A 21,840-nucleotide genomic window follows, 5' to 3' on the forward strand; every position below is an offset into this window, starting at 1 on the left:
CATTATTAGTGTTGCTGTCAGACTAAAAGCATGTTTTTTTTAATGGTGACTTTTTGGGGAAATCACTCTTCAAATGTTTTATTTTTGCTGTCTGCAGTGGAACATGTAAAACAATAATTCTCAAACATACTTTAAGATTGAAGTCTTTTCCAATATTGGACGCAAAACCCTGTTTTTATAAGTTTCCGTTTGGATTTGCAATATGTAAGGACTCTCGGGCAGTTCCATTTGATAAAAGGACTTGAGTGTATCTGGGACGCAGCTTGAAAGTGAAATGTATAACAACCTAGTAATTTAAAGTGGAGGAAAAAGCCAAACCGCAGAGGAATTAACAGACACGCAATGCTGGACTTCAGTTGCTTTATGCTACTGTGACTCATATCCGCTGGGATATTTTTATACCCTCCCATTAGAACTAACAAGGGCTTGTTCATCTCAAAGTGCAGTTATTGAAAGATCCTTTAGTTAATTTATTTTAATTTTAATTAATCAGTCTGTCTATTTTCTTAGAAATTTAATTTGAGCGATTGACGGGTCCTTTTTGTGTTTGTAATTAGGCTAAATCACACAGAATATAAAAAATATATCTCCTCCGGCACATTTTCTCCAGGTTCCTCAAGTCCTTGTTGGGTTTTTGGCCTCTGACCTGCAATCAGGCTTAAAGGCCCGTTAAAGTAGAGTACTGGATGTAATGAGTCCAAGCTCAGCGGGTCAGTAGCTTATGGATGCCTTCAAATCTACTCATAAATGATCTGGATTGCAAAAGCCAACTGTCTGAGCATATAATTAGAAACTGATTGCTTGAATTCAGACTGCAAATTTATAAAATATCAGCTTTTATACGTGCAGTTTTTGCATGTTATGAATATACATGTTAAATTTATATTATACTATATATATATATATATATACTATATATAATTTAAAAGTTATTTACATGTAAAATAATATTTGTTATTTTTTATATTTTCATTTGCTTATTTAATATGTGTCCTAGAAATAGTGCAGAATCTGAATTATATCGTAATCATTGACGTTTCTCCCTAACGTTGATTGGAATATAGCCCAGGATTAATGCAAACAGAAGGAGCAGTTAATCGGTATGAAGATGCTTCGATTTTATTTTACTGTCTACCAAACCTCCTCATGTCTGCTTCTGTCTTTTTAATATCCTCAAAGGTCAGTCTGAATTTGCATCAGCACTCAGCACTCTTTAAGACTATTAAAGAATAAGTCACTCATCTCTTTCCAAGCCTGCATGCATTTATTTGACTCAGTGAAACACAAAAGATGTTTAAACAACCATTTTTGTCCAATGAAAGTCAATGGCATCTAAAACGACACTGATTGGACCTCACTGACATCTATTGTACAGACATTAAAAACTTCAAAATTTATGATAGAATTTTCCATTCTATTGTTTAAAAAAAAAAATTTTTGTATTTTTTTAATTTTTTTTTAATTTTTTTGTTTAGTTTATTTGTAATTGTATTTTTTTGTTTTAAAACCCTCACCTTTTCTGAAAGAATTGTCAGTTTTGGGTGAACTAAGTGAGCTTGTTTATAGATTTGTGTGTGTGTGTGTGTCTTGTCACCCATCTTAGTTATGACCTCCTGTAATCACATGTCTCACAGATGTACCATAAATCTCATCAAAGGGAAGGCAGGACATTACAGTAGTTACATCCAGCACGTTACCTTTACTTTGTGGAGGTGCAGGTCTTTTAATCTTAAATGTTTTAAGTGGTGCTCTCTTTGCTTGATTATTTTTTTATATATTGTGATGGATTGTTTGGCTACTAGTTCAAAAGTCAGCCCATTTCCTTTGTATTCACATACATAATTTATTGTGTTCCTTGGCTCCATCTCAAGACTTTTACTATTGTCATTGTTGTGCTCTATGTTATCTGTTTTCCTGCGGGGTAATATTTTGGCATGTGCAAACTGCACGCACAATGCTACACTAAATAACTTTGAATGTCGAATGGAAAGCTGATTCTTGCGGGTGTTGTTTGGACTCCGTTAGATGTGTGTTGTTTGCTAGAGGGCATCCGGGAAATCTGACAAAGATATACTGGTCCCCTAGGTATAAAGGTAACGGAAATAAATGTATAATAAACTTTTATTATTAAACATTTTTCTGGTGCAAGAGTACATGGAGCCTCCTCCCTCCGGGTGTAATGGTAGTGAGTTATGAGAGTTTAAATGGGAAATTATGGGGACAGGAAGCATTGAAGCTGGATTTTGGACACTGATAAGACATCCTGCATGTTCTCTTCTCTTCCATGAACGTGAAGAATAATGATGAACCTTGTGAAAATATTTCCACTCTAAATGAACCCTGTAAGCACAAAAAGTAACGACAATCATCACCAGATTTTCTGAATCCTATTTATTTATTTTAAATGTATTTATTTATTTATAGTTTTTTAATATTAATTAAATAATTTATTTTGCCTTTTTTTTTACACATTACATGCTGTTTGTACCAATGAATTTGTATCATGTCAACTTTGTACACCGTTACATTTTTTTATTAAATAATTTTTAGTTTAGTGAATATATATTATAGTTATTAAGGAAACCACATTGATATTCTAAAATTTAAAATCTAAATTCTTAAAAATTGAATCCTGGAAATTAACATTCCGAGTTTTAGGATCATCCAAATAAAGTCTTGACATATGATGCAAAAATCAAAAAATATGTATTTTCACAATTGGAATTAGTTTAAAACCCCCTTATACTATACTATTTTTTTTTATATTTTTATGTAGTTCATTCTCTTTTTGTACTTTTATTACAAGAGATGCAGTCTTTATGAAATGGGAATTGGCATCCAGAAGGAAACTTCAGGTTTAATCTTGTTCTTCCTGTGCACAGACGCCATGGTTACTGGTTGTCAGGCCAACACTGCTGCTCTTTGTGCGTCAGAGGAAGTGGCAGATATCAGTTTCAGAGCAGGAATATGCTGCCGCTGCTGATCCATGCTGACCTGCAGCCCTGCAACCTGTAGCACATCTGATCTGGTGCAGTAATATGATTTGTTGCATAAGGCTCTTGAAATGAAGAGATTCGCAATATTTTATGAATTTCAATCAGATGTCTTGTTTTCTACAGATTTAGTTGCGGCGTTGCTCTCAGGGCTCTTTAATTTTTAGTTATTACGTGATATTTATGGGTAGTAGTGTTCTTTATTCATCCCTTAACAGGACCATTTCTGCAGCATCGACATCAATAAACAGAAACAACCAACATTTGTTTTTGTTTTTTTGATTGTAGGCATAAAAATATAATTGTTTTCCCACAGTATGTAAAATGTTCTAGTAAGTGGAATGATAAAATATTATACGCAGAAAGTTAGTTAATGTGACGTCAGTAGTTCAACCGTAATTTTATGAAGCTGCGAGAATACTTTTTGTCCACAAAGAAAAGAAAAAGGACAAAGATAAAAATTTTTTGAATAAAGTCGTTAGTTTTTTTTGTTTGCACACAAAAAGTATTCTCGTAGCTTCGTAACATTACGGTTGAACCACTGATGTCATATGGACTATTTTAATGATGTCCATACTATCTACAAGTGCCTGCACTGCAGCATCTGTACATTTATCGCGGTTCATCAAACTTGCGAAATAAATTGACACAATGTTTACAGTATGTTACAGATTGTTTTAAATCATGGCAGGTGAGGGTGTTTTCAAACGCGTCTGGCTAATCAGTGTCCACTTATGCCGAGGGTAGTACCAGTTGTGCTGGTTAGACCTTGCAGAGTAGAAGCTAATTTGGTTCTTGAAAAAGGCAGTCCAGTACTAAAATCACACCTAGTTCCTGCGGTGCGAAAATGCCCAAAAGTGGGTAGTTCCACAATTAGTTCTGGTACTATGAAAAGGTTCCTGCAGTCCGAAAAAACCCTTTCACACCAGATGTGTGTGTATTGTCACTAATGCGTTAGAATTATGTTATCATTGTGTACACAGCCCTTTTCTGAGTCTGATAAAGCATGATAGCCTTCTGGTTATCAGTTGAGTCGTTTTGGAGGAAAGCTGCTTTTCAGCATAACCTAAAGCTGGGCGTTTTCTCCTTCAGAGAGCATCCGTGAGGACTGGAGAATGTCTGCAAGCGTGGACGAGGTAATAGGACTTTATCCTAACCTGCCAACTTAACCTTTTCTTTCTTCTTTTTTTTTTTTTACATTCCCCCATTTGTGACGTCAACTGGTGGTGAAAATACTATGAGAATTTTTACGATCGAGCAGCACCGAAATAATGGGATTACTTATGATTCTCTCAGAATAGCCCTGTCATTACAGCATAAGGATAAACCTTTATTTTGCCTCTGTTAATGTGTTTGGATCCTGCTCTTTGAAACCGATGCCATTGGGTCGACTATGGTGACGTGGTCCATTAACTTTCATTCCCTACCAAAGTGAACCCCTGAATGTCTCCAAGGGGAAACCCATTGATCTCTGTCATATTTTATCTGCGTGTCATTGAAAAATCCATCAGAATTTATAGTAAATGAGAATTTGTATTTATTTTTTATGCATATGTCCTTTAGGGCCTTCAATGCTTCAGGGAGGTAGGATGAGCTCCGGTATCTTCCAGTGTTTTCTCATGAACATGCCAGAACATGTTTTTATGAGATCTACTGTGAACTAAAACCTTTAAACTGCCGCTGATGAAGATTGATTGTGAAATGAAGGCTTCTCCAAAGCCTGGGTTTACGGTTTAATTGTAGTTGCGAAGTACTTCAAATGTATCTTTGACTCTTTGTATAGTTTAAAATGCGACACAAACATTTACTGTTGCCATAATTTGTAATTTACAATGAGTTGGCATGTGTCTGCAGTCTTCTTTGCTTTGCTTAGCTTTCTGTGAGGCAGAAATGCTTCCATACGAAATAATGTGCTGTCTCCACAACACTTAGGACAAACACACACTACAGTATATTCTGTATATCAATGTGTGTGTGCATCCTTGTTTTTTTATACATGTTAATAAATATTTGTTTATGTTTTGTATTAATTTTATTTGTAGAATTAGTTAGATATTATTTTTTTAAATAAATCTCAATTAAAATCTTAACTTTTATTTATTTCTTTTATTGTGTTGATATAATTGAATTAAATGTATTTCCTTTTTTGTCTTTGTTTATTAATTGTATTATTTTTTTTCTTCTACATTGCATATAAAAATGTTATTTTCAAATCTGTCTTTTCAGAGAAAGTTAAAAAAGAAAGTGCAAAAGGCTTTACAAGTTCTCTCAGCGATGGACAAAAAGATGAAAAACCTTCTCAAGAAGTTGCCAGGAACACTTCCAAGAAAGGTGAGGTGGCTCATAGAGATGATTTAGGAGTCATTTAGACAGGTCTGGACCTCCACGCTCTTAACATAATGGGTCATTGCTTTGAGAGACCGATTCAGTGTCTTAACGAAAGTGTGTTAGTACCTTAAGATGGCCCCCTGCCGTATCATTCATGAGATTATAGCATTGCTTGGATCCAATCACACGGCACGAGTTAATACTGTTGGCGGAAAGCCCAGAAAAAGAAATCAAGACAATAGGCTAAAACCCTTGACACACTGTACTTCAGGTCACCGATTCATGCATTCAGTGTCAAGCGAATTGCACTTGAGTTTTACAGAGCTGTACTCTGATTCAACACCACCAAAACAGACGCTTTGAAATACAATACAGCCCACATTTCCTCGTGTTGATGAGATTAGAGGGCACTGACAGAATCCCTAGTGGCATTAGTGGCCTGCATGGATATCTGTTCTCCAGCACACAGCCTGCATGAGCCAGAGCAGGCCGGCAGCACCTGTGTAAATGTGATGGAGTCTGATAACATTCAGTTTAATGCTGTGGGCCCATCTGTGGTGTGATATTTGTTTGTACCTGGAAATATATAGTGCAGCTCACAAAAGTTCAACCATCGGTACTTCTTTTAGATTTACTTTTGAAAGAGCCAAGTGCTTTAAAAGTGCTTTAAAACAACCTTTGTCCCATTTTAATCTGATAGATAAGTCTTGTGCTTGCTTTAAGAATAGAACCGCTCGCATTTTCTCTGGAATGTATGAAAATATAGTTATAATTGTAGTTCCATGTGGCATTTTAACAAAGACTAAAAATATTTTTTTTTAGACCAGTTTCAAAACACTATTTGATTTATCGGCGTCACTAGAGATAGATAGATGGATTCTTTAGATAGATAGATTTCAGACATTTTTGATGTTCCATTTGGTGCTACTATAAATCACAAACTTATTTTTTTGTTTTAAAATATTTGTCTAAAAATGTATTACATTGTAATTTGTTAATATATTATGCATGCATAAAATAAGTTGATAAACTAAAAAAACTGTAAACGTGTGTGTTTATATTGTATATATACTTTATTTGATTTTATATAGATTTAGTTTATTTATTTGTATGTATTTATGATGTTTATGTGCATATAACTGTTAATAGACATATACTTCCCTTTTTTGTGATCTGTGTTTCTCCAGCTCCTCCAGGTTCTAGCACTAAGAATGTTTTCACGCGGCTGCTGAAAGTGGCTCAGCGTTACATTTTGGAGTCTGGCAAGCACAGTGCATCTGCCAGGTCTTCTCCTGCCAAGAGGAGCCCTGCCCTCAGCCGCCTCCCCAAAACCAGAACCTCCACCTCCTTCACTCAGGCACAGGTGCATCTCATTTTATGTCCAGCATCATTTGAATAGAAAAATGACAATGTGTTAGCAGCTACTCCACTGTCGATATCAGATATCAGAGAGAATAAAAATCATGACACATTTTTTGCTGTGCTGTCAATTTATCCTAAACATATCAGTCTATGAATGTATGTGATTCAGGGTCGAACCAGGAGGAGCAGTAGCAGGAGTTCCCAGAATTCCACTCTGGATGTGGCCAAGGAGGAGCAGCTCCCTTCTCAAGATTCAGATGGAGGTGCCACTGAAGACAGGTGTGTGAAAGAAATAAAGAAATGAGGCTAAACAATCTGTCCTATTTTGTGTTCAAATATAGTTACCGTATTTTTCGGACTATAAGTCGCACCTGAGTATAAGTCGCATCAGTCCAAAAATATGTCATGATGAGGAAAAAAACATATAGGGTGTACTCACACTTCCAGTTTGAACCGTGCCCGAGTGCGTTTGACCACCAAAGTGCGGTTCGTTTGACTAGTGTGAGTGCTCCGAATCGTGCCTGGGCGCGGCTCGATTGGCCGGCCCTGGCCCGCTTGGAAGAGGTGGGCCAGGGCACTGTTCAGTTGGACTCGGGCGCGGTTCGCATGCAGTGTGAGCGCTAACCGTGCCGGGGCACGGAAAAGGACGCTTTGCATCACGGTTTTGCGACGCTCCAAAACCAACATGGCAGGGAAAGGGTCGCTTTGGTCTACGGCAGAGGTGCAAAATGCATAAAAAAACTAAAAACTGCAAAGTCCTTGCTGCACTTCAGCTGGTACCTTGCAAACATACTCATACGAGCAGCACGATTACGTGAAAATGTTCGCGCCACTAAGGCGACACATCTGTTTAACAACAGGCTGTGGACCAAACAACACAAAATTATCCACAAAGAAAACAGATCAATGCACTCCATTGTGTTCATAGAGCGCCGCTCTTCCTGTTTATCCCGAAACCGTCGCACCATAATGACGTAAGCGTGCTCCGGCACGAATGCTGAAACCCTATATGTGAGTGCAGGCCAGAGGGGGAGTGGGGAGGGGGGACAATCGTTCTCGGGCCCGGTTCATGGCAACCGTGCCTAGTGTGAGTACACCCATATAAGTCGCACTGGACTATAAGTCGCATTTATTTAGAACCAAGAGAAAACGTTACTGTCTACAGCCACGAGAGGGCGCTGTTTGTTAATGTTTTCTCTTAGTTCATTTCTCTTGGTTCACGTCAAATTAATTTTGATAAATAAGTCGCACCTGACTATAAGTCGCAGGACCAGCCAAACTATGAAAAAAAGTGCGACTTATAGTCCGGAAAATACGGTATTTGGTACAATTATTCAATTGACTGCAATACTTATAAACTGTTAATATAATACACTCAAGTTTTAGGAAGCATCCCATTAAACTTTTTAACCTGTTAACTGTCACTCACGTTTTTGAAAATAGACTTGAATGTGCATGATACAAACCTAAATTTTTATAATTCATGACTGAAAACATTTTGTAACATGATTTTGATGTACCATTTACATGGTAATGCAATGTCTGATTTTAAAATGGGTTTTAAAGGATGAATTTTGAGATTTTATGTTTTCAAGTGATATATAACTTCTGATGATGTCTAAAATGTGATAGAGAAAAAGGCAACGAGGAAGTCTTTTTTTTAAACAAAGGTCAAAACTCCTTTTGTAAATGTAGATTTCTGAGGGTGCACTCTTGTCATAAATTAATCTATTACTTTTCCTACATAATTTTTAACAAAAAATATTGGTAAAATATATATTTGGGAGTCTTAGACCTTTCCAACGATATATAGTTTGTCAAGATTAGATTAGATTTGATTGTAATATAGTATAGTCAACGTAGGCGTCCCATATACCGGACAGGTTGACAGTTAACAGGTTAATTATTTACTCCATGATTTAATATTTACTCTATTGTTCCAAATCCCTATGACTTTCTTTTTTATGGAACACTAACAAAATAAATATGGAGGACCAAGTGTGCCACTTAAAAATAAATTAAAATACACATGGAGCAGCATTAACTACACAGAGCCATTGTTCACTGACAAGCTGCGCCAAACCAGTCTTATTTTGCGCATTGAACAATTGCTCTCTGTAGTTAATGTTGCTCCATGTGAAATCACGCACGTGTAGAGATTTACTGCTGATTACAGAACCAGGTTTACTGACAAGATGTGCATTAAATATCGATTAATTTGCAATTTATCGTACAGTCCAAATTACTATGCAGATTGCTGTTTTGTATTTGCTTTTCTATTATTTAATTTTTATTTTAATAATACTTATATTAAATGTAAGAAAATTATTCAAGTAATAATCATAAAAAGGGGGGGGGGGGTCCATTAGCTTATAGTGAGTTTTTGAGTGATTTACAGATGCCCAGTTTGTGAATGGTTTGCACAATCCTTACAGCTCTAGTCCGCATTCATTGTAATTGCATGTAAAAGAGCAGCCCACGCATTCTTTTAAATATCTTCTTTTGTTTTACACAGAAGAAATAAAGTAATACGTGTTTGGAACAAGCTGAGGCAGTAAATGATGAACACATAATAAAAGAGTTTTTATTTTTGTGCAAACTATTGCTTTAGTGGAGTTAAATACAGGAGGATGTCACTAATCAGGTGCTTGCGTTTTTGTTTTTCTTTCTCACAAAGTGACACAATTTATGGCTTTGTACTTTTGTCTGAGCAAGAATGAATCTTGTTCTGGAGCTTTAACTGTCTGAGAAAATGCTTCTGGCTAGTTGAGAGAGTTTTGCGTGTCTACTCATCTGTTTGCATGTGCGTGTATCTGATTATCTTTGTGCAGGAATTTCAAGTTCACATGCACGTCATCACATTTTATTTTGAGAGCTTGTGTTCAAGCACGAGTCATTTGCACTAGTCATTCCTATCAAAAAGCTGATGGTCAAAAATGTTATCTATTTGAATTATTTAGAGAAACCGCAACTTTAAATGCAATTGACAAAGTCAAACAGTATCTAAAAAAGGCAAATAAATAAAAAGACTGATGAATAGACTTTGAGTGAGCATGACCCAGGACTCTACTAAAATAGTTCACACTTCAACCCCCACCAATGTTCAAACCAAAACTATGCCCCTGGATTGCAACACACACATACTCAACCAAAAATGAAAGGGCTTAATTATAATACTTAATACAAAGAAAGCATACTTGCACATTGCAAACACATTTTGTTGAAGATGGAGAGATTTAAAGTAAATTATAGGTAACAAAATTTTCTGGTTTCACTGTTATCATAATGTGGGATAATTGCATAATGTGATTCCTCCAGGTAAATGAAGTGGTAAAGTGACAAAATGTGATATTGAGTGTTATAGTGACTTTATAATTTATAGACATGAATACAAATAGCAGACCTGTAAATAGAGCCTTATTAGTGAGCAGAATGAGCCTATTAATGGTTTTTTTCAGCTGACATCTAGTGGTTCAAATAGCAATTCCTGGGATTTGCTGTTTAAATTTACTGTTTTTCAACGTTATAGAGGCAACTAATGTCTGAGCCACATAAATCTTGCATTTTGCCTGCTTGTCTACAATCATATGACACATGCTCCCCTTTCATGAAGTCTTGAGCTTTCTTTTAGGATTTATAGGGTTTGGGGTGCACTATATCAAGGCCATATTATAAAATGCCCTGTTATAACTGTTTAAATGCAAATGTTCAATATTTTTGTGATCATTATTGACCTAAAGAGTCTAAAGAATTGTACTGCAGTGATTTTATTGGTTCTGAGTTTAAAAGCTAGGACTAGTTCACAAAAGTAGCTGTTTAAAATAATCTTAAATATTGAATGAACAGTTTGATTGACAGCATTGGTCCAAGAGGCAAAGTTGTTCAGAATGAGGATATCTATCATATGATATGAGGATCTAATGTTTGTGGTCTTTATTTATAAACATGTCCTGCAATTTGAGATAATTTTCTATAGAAATATTTTTTTTTGAGGCCTTTTTAACTGTTATAACACCACCTATTGTCCAATCTGCATTAAAACTTTGCATGCTTGTCAAGAGTCATCTGTTACATTTTCACTAAGTTCCATAAAGTTTTGAGTTTTCGTTTAGATTTTATATGTTTTTGTGTATATATTTGCCTACGCCCCTTTTCTAAATGACCTCGTTATCGCTAACCATTTGATAATTATTGACCTATACAGTCTAAAGAATTATACTTTATTGATTTTGAGTTTAAAGCCTAGGACTAGTTCACAAAAGTGTTTTGTTATTTTTTATAATCATAAATATTTAATGAACGTTTTTCTTTTTTAGCATTTTAGAAATGTTTATGCTTAAAACAAGAAAATATTTACCAGTTCACTTTGCAACTCAAAGTAAATATACTTATGAAAATAAGTTGAATTGCCTTTCTCTTTCCCAGGTAAATTTGTTTAATTAGCTGAAGATAGCAATTTGCTGAAACATTTGCATACTTGTTTGTGTCCATCAGTTTTAATTCACATGCATTTTGTGCACTATGCAGTTTATAAAATAATGTTTTTGTAGACTTTTCCAGTCATGAGTTGATCAGTGTGCAGTTAGCCACCCTCTTGTTCATTTTTTATTATATTACATGAAACATTCTATTTTATTATTATTATTATTATTATTATTATTATTATTATTATTATTATTATTATTATTATTATTATTATTATTATTATTATTTATAATTTGATATAAATTGGGATTATGGTGTTTAGTTATATTTACCTCCAAAAAAACTATTTAATTTTAATATTGATATTTTAAATAATATTTTTAAAGAAAAAATATTACCACAATTTAGTGCTTGGAAATAGAAAAAAAAAATGTTGGTTGAATGTGGCCAGGACTAGTTTTAGGTCAATAGACATTCTAATGTGTTGGATTCTGTCGGGTCAATTGTTACTCATTGTTGACGATTGTGTCTCTGTTTACATGTGTTTTGCGATGCAGTGAGTATTTATGAATTAGGGTGTGTGTTTGGGTGAATACAGTAAACAGGGTATATCAGGACTACAGCTGCTTCCTCTGATGTTCAGATAAATCAGTGTATGTATGATGTCCTGTTGCTTCAGTGTAAAAATTATCCCATAAGAAGCAAAAGGAAGTAGAAAAAGTTCTCAGTGTGATGTTGGTTCTGATAAACTGTCCCATTATTTGTTTGTAGATGCCACAAAGTTGATGCATTGACATTTATTTATTAAAAAATGTGTAATTTACTCACCTTTATGTGGTTGCAAATATGTATCTTTCCTCAAACATGTCCATCTAGCATGTGTTTACATAGAAAAACAATGGAACAACAGGGCAGTGAAATGTAAAAATGTGTTATTTGTGAATGGCCAAGAGTCCAAGTACTTTCTGGGATCACTGTGTGCCCCTGAGTAAGTTTTGAGTACTGATTTGTGTCTCTTCACAGCTCCAGCTGTTCGGCCTGGCGTGTGAAGTCAGGGCCCGTTGGTAAAGTGGCTCGCAGAAGGAGCCGAGGTCAGTCCGGACAAGGAAGATCCCTCCTGCTGAAGAATCGTAGCTCTAGATCTCAACAGACAGCAGCTCAAACGTTTGTGCGGCTGGAGAGCAGCAACAATGATGAATGTCAAGAAACCCAAAGCAGGTAATGAATCATTTACTTTCAAGATGAATAAATCTTGGGAAGGTATTCCTCCATCATAAACATTTGTTTGCCAATGCTGACATTAATTACTGTATTTTTTCGGACTATAACTCGCACCTAAGTATAAGTCGCATCAGTCCAAAAATACGCCTTGACGAGGAAAAAAAAACATAATATAAGTTGCACTGGACTATAAGTCGCATTTATTTAGAACCAAGAGAAAACATTACCGTCTACAGCCATGAGAGGGCGCTCTATGTTTTCAGTGTAGACTACAGGAGCACTGAGCAGCATAGAGCGCCCTCTCGCGGCTGTAGACGGTAATGTTTTCTCTTGGTTCATATCTCTTGGTTCATGTGAAATTAATTTTGATAAATAAGTCACACATGACTATAAGTCGCAGGACCAGCCAAACTATGAAAAATAGTGCTACTTATTGTCCTGAAAATACGGTAATGTGTTTTAACATTCTCTCTGCTTTGGGATGGGATTAAACTGACAGGTTGCCACGTTGCTTTGGTTTGGCAGGTTTTTGTATTCGTTGAAGAGGGATATAATTAGTTGAAGAGTTAGTTATAATGATGCTTTAAAGCTGAAGTAGTTAACTTTTGTAAAAATGTATTTTTTACATATTTGTTAAACCTGTCATTATGTCCTGACAGTAGAATATGAGACAGATAATCTGTGAAACAAATCAAGCTCCTCTGGCTCCTCCCAGTGGTCCTATTGCCATTTGCAGTTACGGACCGCTCCCGGTAAGAAACAACCAATCAGAGCTGCGGTCCGTAACTTTTTTTATTTGTTCAAAATTTTCAAAAAGTATATAATAAGTGAGTACACCATGAAACAATTTTCCAAACCGTGTTTTTAGCCTGTCCTGAATCACTAGGGTGCACCTATAATAAGTGTTTATATTCGGACTATTTTAGATTGTTTTGGGGGTACCGTGCTGGAGTAACCCAGTACCTTTGTGATTCTTCATAGACATAAACAGAGAGAAGTAGTTCCGGCTACAATGTTCTTCCGCAAGACGCAAGCAGTTCTGTTTATTAACTGCTAGAGCGTCGAAAGTTATTTTACTGCAGCTTTAATCTGGACCCAATTCATCACATTCAAAGTGATTAATGCGACCGTATGGATTCTCTACAGCGGATAAGGATTTAAATGAAAGCACAGGGAACCATGAATGGTGAAATTTTAATGAGGTAAATGGGAGTCTTAGGAGCTTTTTTCACCTCTTTTGAGTAGCGTACCTGTGAATTGTTTTGATCTCAGCGAGGAGGACAACATTTTTGTCAAAATAAAGCAGTTGTCGGGGCTTGTACATTTATTTTGCAAGATGTAAGTCAAAAACGTATCGTATTCAAAGGTATTTATTATATCACCCCATTCTAGTTTTTTTGCGTAAAGCACATTATCAAAACTAAAATTTATTTGAAAACTAATTCCAATTTTTAATTAATACTATAATAGTGTCTAAATAATGCTAAATATAACTGGTATTTTTCTTCCCAGTTGGCATTTCTTTTTTTATTTAAAGATTAAATAATATGACAGAGAAATAATATGAAATTAAATAAATTGTCACGACTTGTAAGTATATTTGGCAAAGTAAAAGTTAAAAATCATATATATTTACAGATACACACTATATCAATATCAATAAAATTGTTTAAATTTGCATATATATCAGCCAATAAATTCTATTTAATTGTCTTCGAACACTCACCTGAAGTTAATCTTTAAAAACACTCATCATTTAAATTGGCTGCAAATGTAATCTTTAGCAAATTTTAAAATGAATATGTATTTTTCATATTGTACATCTTAATATATTATATATTGTATATTATATTGTATGCCTTATTAACTTGCAACATGATTTTTGTAGTGTTTTTCTTGTAATTTATTTAGACAAGTCTACATTTTAAGATCTACAATTTATTTGTTATTGGCTGTAATATGAACAATGATGGCTTTATCTTTATTGGAATTGTAATGTTCACATATTAAGCAGGCCTGAGTCGTCTATGTCACTGGAAAAAAAGGAACATAAAGATAGCTTATGAGCATTATGAGGTTAAAAATAAATTATGCCTGCATCCCTTTTTTGAGCCCTGACCGTGTCACCGTTTTACATCCAGCATCTTTACCCTCTGGGATCAGGTGGAAAAGCAGTAGGTGTGGCGGAAAACTGAAGCAGAAGCGTTGATCTCCGGTCAGTTATATCAGCAGGCTGTATTTAAACCCTCGGGCCCCCAGGGGCCAACGTCCTGCCATTTCCACTTGCCCCCTTCTATGGAAGGAGCTGACACAGGAGCAGATGACTCACACCAGCTATGAAAACAAGCATCTGGCCTTTAAACTTTTAACATCCACCTTCCTGGTGCCTTTGCACTGTCCTTTGTAGCACTTGTAATGATGTCAGGGGGAGCGTGAAACTTTCCTTGACTGGGACTGTAAGGTTGTTGCGAAGGTCATTCTCTTATGTGTGTCTCCATGCATGTGTGTGTGTGTGTGTGTGTTTGTGTGTGTTTAACAAACATATTGTTCCTTTAGTTTCTGTATCACCTTCTGAGAATTTAAATCCTCACGTGAACCAATAATGTAGTTAATAAGGAGTTCAAAATAAAGTTCAAAAAGCAGAATCCATGCGAGGAACATCTTAATTGTTTCCTCGATGTATAAAAGTGGTCTAACTGCATTTTTCTTCATTATCATGCATAGAGAATCAGGTGGAAAAATAAAAACTTTTATGCAGGCTAACTGACAAACCTTTCTTCCAACAGGTTTCTTGTTTTATAAAAAAGTTCCTTGTCGCACATAGAATGCAAACAATGAAACGATAAGGAAATTTAGTCTAAAATTCCAATAACAGCAGACAATTTTTGTCTCACTTGGTTGTGTTTGTTTGTTTTGCTTGTATCTCAGTTTTGTTTTCCTATTCTTTTTTGGGGGTTTTTGTGCAGTTCTTTAAAGCTTTTTATAAATATTTTAAATAGTTTTTGCTTTGTTTTGCTTTTTCATTGGTGTTTTGTTTTGTTTTTTGTTTTGTTTCTTATTGGTTTGTTTTAAACATTTTATTTGGTGTTTGTCTTAAGACATTTTGTTATTTTATTTTTGTTCTTATTTATACTCTTTCTATTTTTATTTTATTCTATTTTAAATTATAGCATATACAATGTATTTTATATTTAAATGTTTACACTTCTTTTTTTATATATCATTGTTGGCCATAAGAGGATTTCCTTAAACAGATGTGCTCCACACAGCTCGAGAATTCATTCACATATGCATATACTTTTACCAGATGTTAGCAATGTACATAATAAAACCCGCACTAACCAACAAAAGACAACAAATATATATTTCGCAAGTATATTAGTATATTTATAGTATATTAGTATTTATATTTTAAAACCTCCATATTTTATACACACTTTAATATTTGAATGATTCCTGTATGAGTAGTTAAATCTACTTTTAACTTTTTTCCTTCTTTGAAATTAACAGTTATTCCAGTGGAATCATTTGTATTCGTTTTTGTTTTTCTTCCCACCACTCCATGCCATCTTCACAAACCTGGCTGAATCTGTGGTGTGGTTCTTTTCCTAATCATGTGATTACCAGACGTCCCACCTCTGAAAAGAGCCAGAGTGTGGGAGGCTATGGGAAAAAGCTCTGTCCCTGTATGCCATGTGTGCGTCACACTCCTTACGAGCAGCGGAGACATGTGATCCCATGCCCAGCGTGTGATCTTCCTCTTCTGTATCTGGTTTCCAGGGGCTCCCAGGGGAAAATATTACAGCATATCTGGCAACCCTGCCAATGCTGTGATGGAATACATGGTTTGAAATACAACACACAATCATCTATGCGTGTAGGTTCGTGTCGGGCTGTTGGATAGGGGAGCGATAGCCATTGTCGTTCAGTCGGGTGTGATGGTTGTGCAACAACACTGAACGAAAGTAGGAAAGCTGATCAAGGAACTGCTGATCTTATCTGATCACATTCAGATTCAGGTGACCGTGTTGGTGGCTGCGCTCTAGATGTTACATAAACAATACCGCGGAAAGATCTGGTGGGATCAAATCCCAAGGGAAATACGTGCATTATGAACTCCCATGATTAACAACACTTAGCCGGAGTGGCGTTACTTATTCATGGCGTAGCTCCTGATTTCCCAGCATCACCCTGCTGTTTAGAAGACTGCGTCTGCTCCAGCAGACTGGGTCATTAGGGAATGTTTTCAGCCATCTAGAAACCCGAGTCCGTGCAACGTTTTTAAATTGCATGGTCACTCGGTTGTTGTAAATATAACTTAGGTAGAGGTGAGTAATGCTTTAGCTCTCTTCCAATGCAGATCTTTAAATGAACTTCTCGACTGATTTAAAGCGATCTACATACAGTAGGCAATAACTTGAAATGCACAGGAGATTGGACACTTTGATTTCAATAGAGTTTGACATCACAATACTATAGTAAACATAATTAGTGCACAGAATATGCACGGAGATACATTTCACAAACAAGTATATTGAGGGGAAAAATGTATTATTATGTTTTAATTTATACTTTGATGCTCGCAGTGTTTTCAGCATATGCCTCCTTACTAAATGAAGACATAAATACATGAACAACATCCCCAGAGCTACTCTTGAGTCACTTCATGAGCATTTGACTCTTTCATTTTAGCAAAACTGGTGTCATATCATATACACACAAACAAATCTCTTCATGGCAACACGTCAAAATAAAAGGCCGGTTAAAGTTGAAGAAATTGTGACAGAAATATATGACATTTGTGCAGTAGAATATAGGTCTTAATCTTAATAATCAGACAATTTTACTTTGCCAAAACAATTTAGAGGGTTTTATTTTTATTGGATTGCAAGAAAGATTTAATTAGTCTTTTATGAATTAATTTTATTACTAGGGGAAAAAGTCTAATTAAATGAATTTCATAGGGCTCTAAAAATGTAACTTTTGTTCAAGATTTAATAAATTGCTGTTGAATTGTAAGTTTCATGATTTCAATAATACATTTAATTTAACAATTAAAAGTCCAGAAAATGTAATTAATATGATGATATTATTATATTATTATAGATATTAATACGTGTTGAAATGTTGGATTACTCTACATGAAAATGGATATACATTGGGTTAGATATAAATGACAAAAAGCACCAAAAAAAATTTTAATAACTGATGCATTACATTTTAGGTCTTCTTAAGCTAAGGTGAGTAGATTTGCGTGGGGAATATAGGAGAAGTATTTTGCATATGCAAACTTGTACTCAAGAACCAGTGGTGTTTGGTGTCACTGACGTCAAATCTGGTGTGTCAAGTTTGAATGTGATTTAAATGGATAGTCCATCAAAGAATGTCATCTCTGTCATCATTTACTCATAATGTCATTCCAAACCTGTGTGTTTTTCTTTCTTCTGTGAAGCACAAAAGAAGATATTTTGAAGAATGTTGGTAACCAAACAGTTTCAGGTCCCATTTTCTTCCATAGTATTTTTTGTCCATATAGAAGTCAGTGGGACTCAAAATCATTTGGTTGCCAACATTCTTTAAAATGTCTTTTGTATTCCACAGAAAACAGTGATTTTTGAATGGACTATCCATTTAATGTCTCTCCGATCTCATTCTGTCTGTCATTCTCAATGTAAGGTTTCATTATTTTGGAGTATATACCACCCTGGCTGCAAATAGAGGGATCTGTCACTTATTATTACTGGTGTTTAGTGTCTAGGTTTCCAGACAGTCCATACCTGCTGTCTTCCCCTGGGTCTGGCTGTTCCTCATCTCCATTGTCCACCAGGCCGCTCTGTCTCAATGGCTCTCGCTGGGCCTCTGCACCACACAGTGCCAACAAACAGCTAAATCCAGCATGGCTAAACTCTGCAGGATAATCTGCTTAAACACAATTGCCGTAGACCCCAGAGTGTTTGGAGCGGGAAGCAGCTGCTCCTTACGGACACGCAGGCTTCATACTCCCATCATATGATGGACTACAGAGGTCTCAGGCTGTGGAGCTTGAGATAGACTCATTGTGATGAAGTGTTTTTAATCTGAAGCCATGCTTAGCATGCCATTTTGCCACCAATGGGCTTGTGTTGTATGGACCTAGTAATGTGGAAGCAGATCAGCCCTATTCATAGCTCCAGCTGATGGATTTGTGATGCTCTTCAGATAGAACTTTTTGCATAATATATTTATATGAACTAAAAAAGACAGACACATGTATATTAATAGTATGTTGTTGTATCATGTAACCCTAATGTCAGTCCTAACTTAATACATTTCAGTTCATACAAAACTAGATCAAATCCATTCAAATATTTGATTCCATTAGATTTTTGTTGTAGCCTTCATTTAATGGATATATTTTAAGTCAAAGTAGGTTCATTGAGCATAATTATTTTTTAAGTGATTTTGAGAGCAAGATGATGTTCAGCAAAGACCAAAGTGAATGGCACAGCAGGGCAAAGTGATATTTCGAGCGCTCCTGAGAGACTAGAGCGAGGCAATAAAGGACGAGAGTGCTCTTGTTGCCTGAGGTGCCTTTAGCTGGGAACACTTCATGCTGTTAGCGCTCAGTTTTGTATAGCACAAGCTGCAGGGTCCATAAGAACAGTTTTTACAGCGGGTTGTTTTTGTGGCTAAGTTTAATTTAGTGGTTCACATAAGGCTACATACACAGGATATGCATTATGGCCCGTGTTGTTTTGAAACTATGCTAGTTGTTATGTTAGTTATGCAATTCATTGAAGCATGTATTTAAAAAAAATGTAAACGTTGTATAGTCAAACAGGTCACAAGTTCGATTTCGTAAGTGAACCATGACCTGGGCTGGTACAGTACAATGCCATTATCATTGTGATCATGGGACTGTCCCTGCCATTATTGTTCTGAAAGTCATTTCAATGCACACCCTGAATAACTACCTCTCTGTGTTTGTAAACAAAGGCATGTGGCGCTGAACGGGACAAACTTCATCATCTGCCCAATGACAGCATGTCAAGTGAGAGAATCCCAGCTAATTTGAGCCCCTCGAGGAACTGGTCATGGAACAAAGTGTGCTCACTTCATAACTGCTCAATGAAACACCGTCATTTTGACAATTAAACAGGGCCTGCCTGACTCCTCCTCCACTGTCTCTGACCACGTGCTGATACGCACTACCAACTTTACAGAAGTCATGTTAATGTATGAATGTAGGATTCTCAAAACCTCAATCGATTATTTAGGGAATGTCCGTATTTTAATGTAGCTTTTATATTCATTTAATAAAAGATTTCATAAAATAATTCATAATGAACTTATGGCTTCTTGTCTTTACTTTTTAAAGATCTGTCTACCGTCTACAGTATATCTATCTATCTATCATCTCTCGTTTCAACCAAAAGTTGTTTTCTGGAGATAATTGGAGTTTAATTAGCAATTCATTTTCATTTTTGGAAAACAACTACACAAAGATTGTTAATAAATAAAATAGACTTGTTAAAACATTATATCTTGCACATAAAATGGCAGAAACCTGCAAATAAATACAACCTAATTTAAAACAATTACGCAAAAGTTAACTTCCTAGCTCTTTTTCCATCCTGTTAGGATTACTTTTAATTGCAAATTATGCTGATTATGTAATTTTTGCTAATTTAAATTGTGTCTGAGCTTAACCAGACTACACTACAACAAGAAATTATTTCAGTTATCACACAAAAACACATTTTTTTTCTCTCTCCAAGAGTTAATTAGCTACTTTAAGGCCCTGCTGTACTTCTACTGTTAAATGTTTTGTTTTCATGTGTAAAATGTCAAAATAATTTACAGTTTTAATACTCAGCCTTGTGATTACATGAGCAGTGTGGATCAATTGTATCCCACAGGCCTCTCTACTGTGGCTTCACAACATCGTCCAGTCAAAAGTTGGCAGTTGTCCATGAATACATGAAAATACAGACAACAACAACTTTTTTTTTTTTTTTTTTTTTTAAGCGTGAGCAAGTGTGTATGCGTATGCGAGGGTGTGTCATAAAGCGTCTGACTGTCACAGCCCTGTAATTATCTAAGGTGTAGGTTTCAGATGAGTAGAGCCACACGCGAGCGAGTCCTGCACTGATGTCATGAAACAGTGGAGGAGCCGGTTTTTGTTTTTCTCTCATATCTTTTTATCTCCTGTTTCACTTCATACCCCTCGAAGGCCTTTTTATGTTTGCTAGTCAGCATATAGATTCAGTTCTCAAGCGGCTCTGCATCCACACACTGTTTGACATCAATTGCAAGGCAAATTCATAATTGTGTGCCGTTCCCAACGTGTCTGCCTGCTAAGTCAACATGGAGACCAGCGTAGGAAGGGCTCCATTCACTCACAGGTCGTGTGAAAAGCTGATTGATTACTTTAAGTTAGTCTTATCATCAGTCTTTTTCGATTTAGCCACACAGAACTCACACTTTCACCGGCTCACTTCACCTCAATGCAGTTTAAGGTTTGGAGAAGAGCCAGTAGCTCAATTCACCCATCCAAAACGACTTTAATGGATTAAATTACCGTTAAACTGAATATTAATCCCTAAATACTAGCTAAAATGGTTTCTTTGTTGTTGTTTTTTTAGTGTACTACAACATACTGTACACAGTGTTGCTACAAATTAAAACTAAAAACTAAGAGTTAAACTGTTAAAATATTGTTCACAGTTGTAAATAAATATTATTAGAGTACGTTTAAAAAAATACTATTTAAGTCTTTCTTCAAAATCTCATATTTAATTGAAGTTTACTTGCTATTTTTTATACCGGTAGTTATTTTTGGAATGTCCTTGCAATTAAAGGTACAATTTGTAAGATATTTGCAGTAAAATATCCAAAAACCACTAGGCTAGTTTTATATATTTTGTGTAGCTGATTACTAACAATATCTCTATTCTCTATTTCCATTTTAAACAGTGACACGGGGCAGTGCAGTCACCTGTCAATGACATTAGTTACCCTTTGTTACCGCCTTTACTGACATAGAAACCACATGACAACAGTGTCGTGGACAAATGCGGAAGTAGCTTCGCAACAAACTTCAACTAGAAAGAGATGCCGATCTCGCTTGTATTTTACTCGACAGGTGAGTTGTTTTGATTCGTATCTTTACAGAAAATGTATGCTATTATGACGATCAACAAGATTAGTATTATGGGGCATATACGGCAAACGTCTGATCCATAGTCTAATCGCATCTTCGCATTGACTTTGTAATCTACTCGCGCAAATCGTTGAACTCTCATTAAATCCATGATTTATCTTTCCATCTGATTGATGGTCGTCAGCGGTTGGGTAGAAGACAACAAATCCCATCATTCCCCGCTCCTCTTCAGCGTCATCAAACCATGTGATTGTTATTGTTTTCGGTAGTGCGCCCTCTAGTGGCAGGTCCTACAACCTGTACCTTTAAAGAGTAAAAATAATTTAGGCCAAATATTTTTCAGTGTAGACCAGATTTTCTGAAGAAGTT

The 21,840-nt window shown here is 35.8% G+C and overlaps 1 protein-coding gene across 2 annotated transcripts in view; it reads left to right on the forward strand.

Moving 5' to 3' along the window:
* Positions 1-19,656, forward strand: part of LOC113043102 (TBC1 domain family member 10A-like) — a 34,309-nt gene extending 14,653 nt beyond the window's left edge. The window contains exons 11-15 of one of the 2 annotated variants that reach the window (XM_026202254.1): positions 5,220-5,324; positions 6,509-6,684; positions 6,853-6,962; positions 12,132-12,326; positions 19,305-19,656. In XM_026202254.1, coding sequence (XP_026058039.1) covers positions 5,220-5,324; positions 6,509-6,684; positions 6,853-6,962; positions 12,132-12,326; positions 19,305-19,383 — 665 coding nt within the window. In that variant the 3' untranslated portion in view covers positions 19,384-19,656. Of the gene's footprint in view, positions 1-5,219; positions 5,325-6,508; positions 6,685-6,852; positions 6,963-12,131; positions 12,327-14,470; positions 15,268-19,304 lie in introns of those variants that run through there. The other variant, XM_026202255.1, reaches the window with a different exon arrangement.
* The last annotated feature ends 2,184 nt before the right edge of the window (positions 19,657-21,840 follow it).

The sequence above is a fragment of the Carassius auratus genome, chromosome 25 (assembly GCF_003368295.1).
Source record: "Carassius auratus strain Wakin chromosome 25, ASM336829v1, whole genome shotgun sequence".
In the NCBI taxonomy this organism is placed as follows: domain Eukaryota; kingdom Metazoa; phylum Chordata; class Actinopteri; order Cypriniformes; family Cyprinidae; genus Carassius; species Carassius auratus.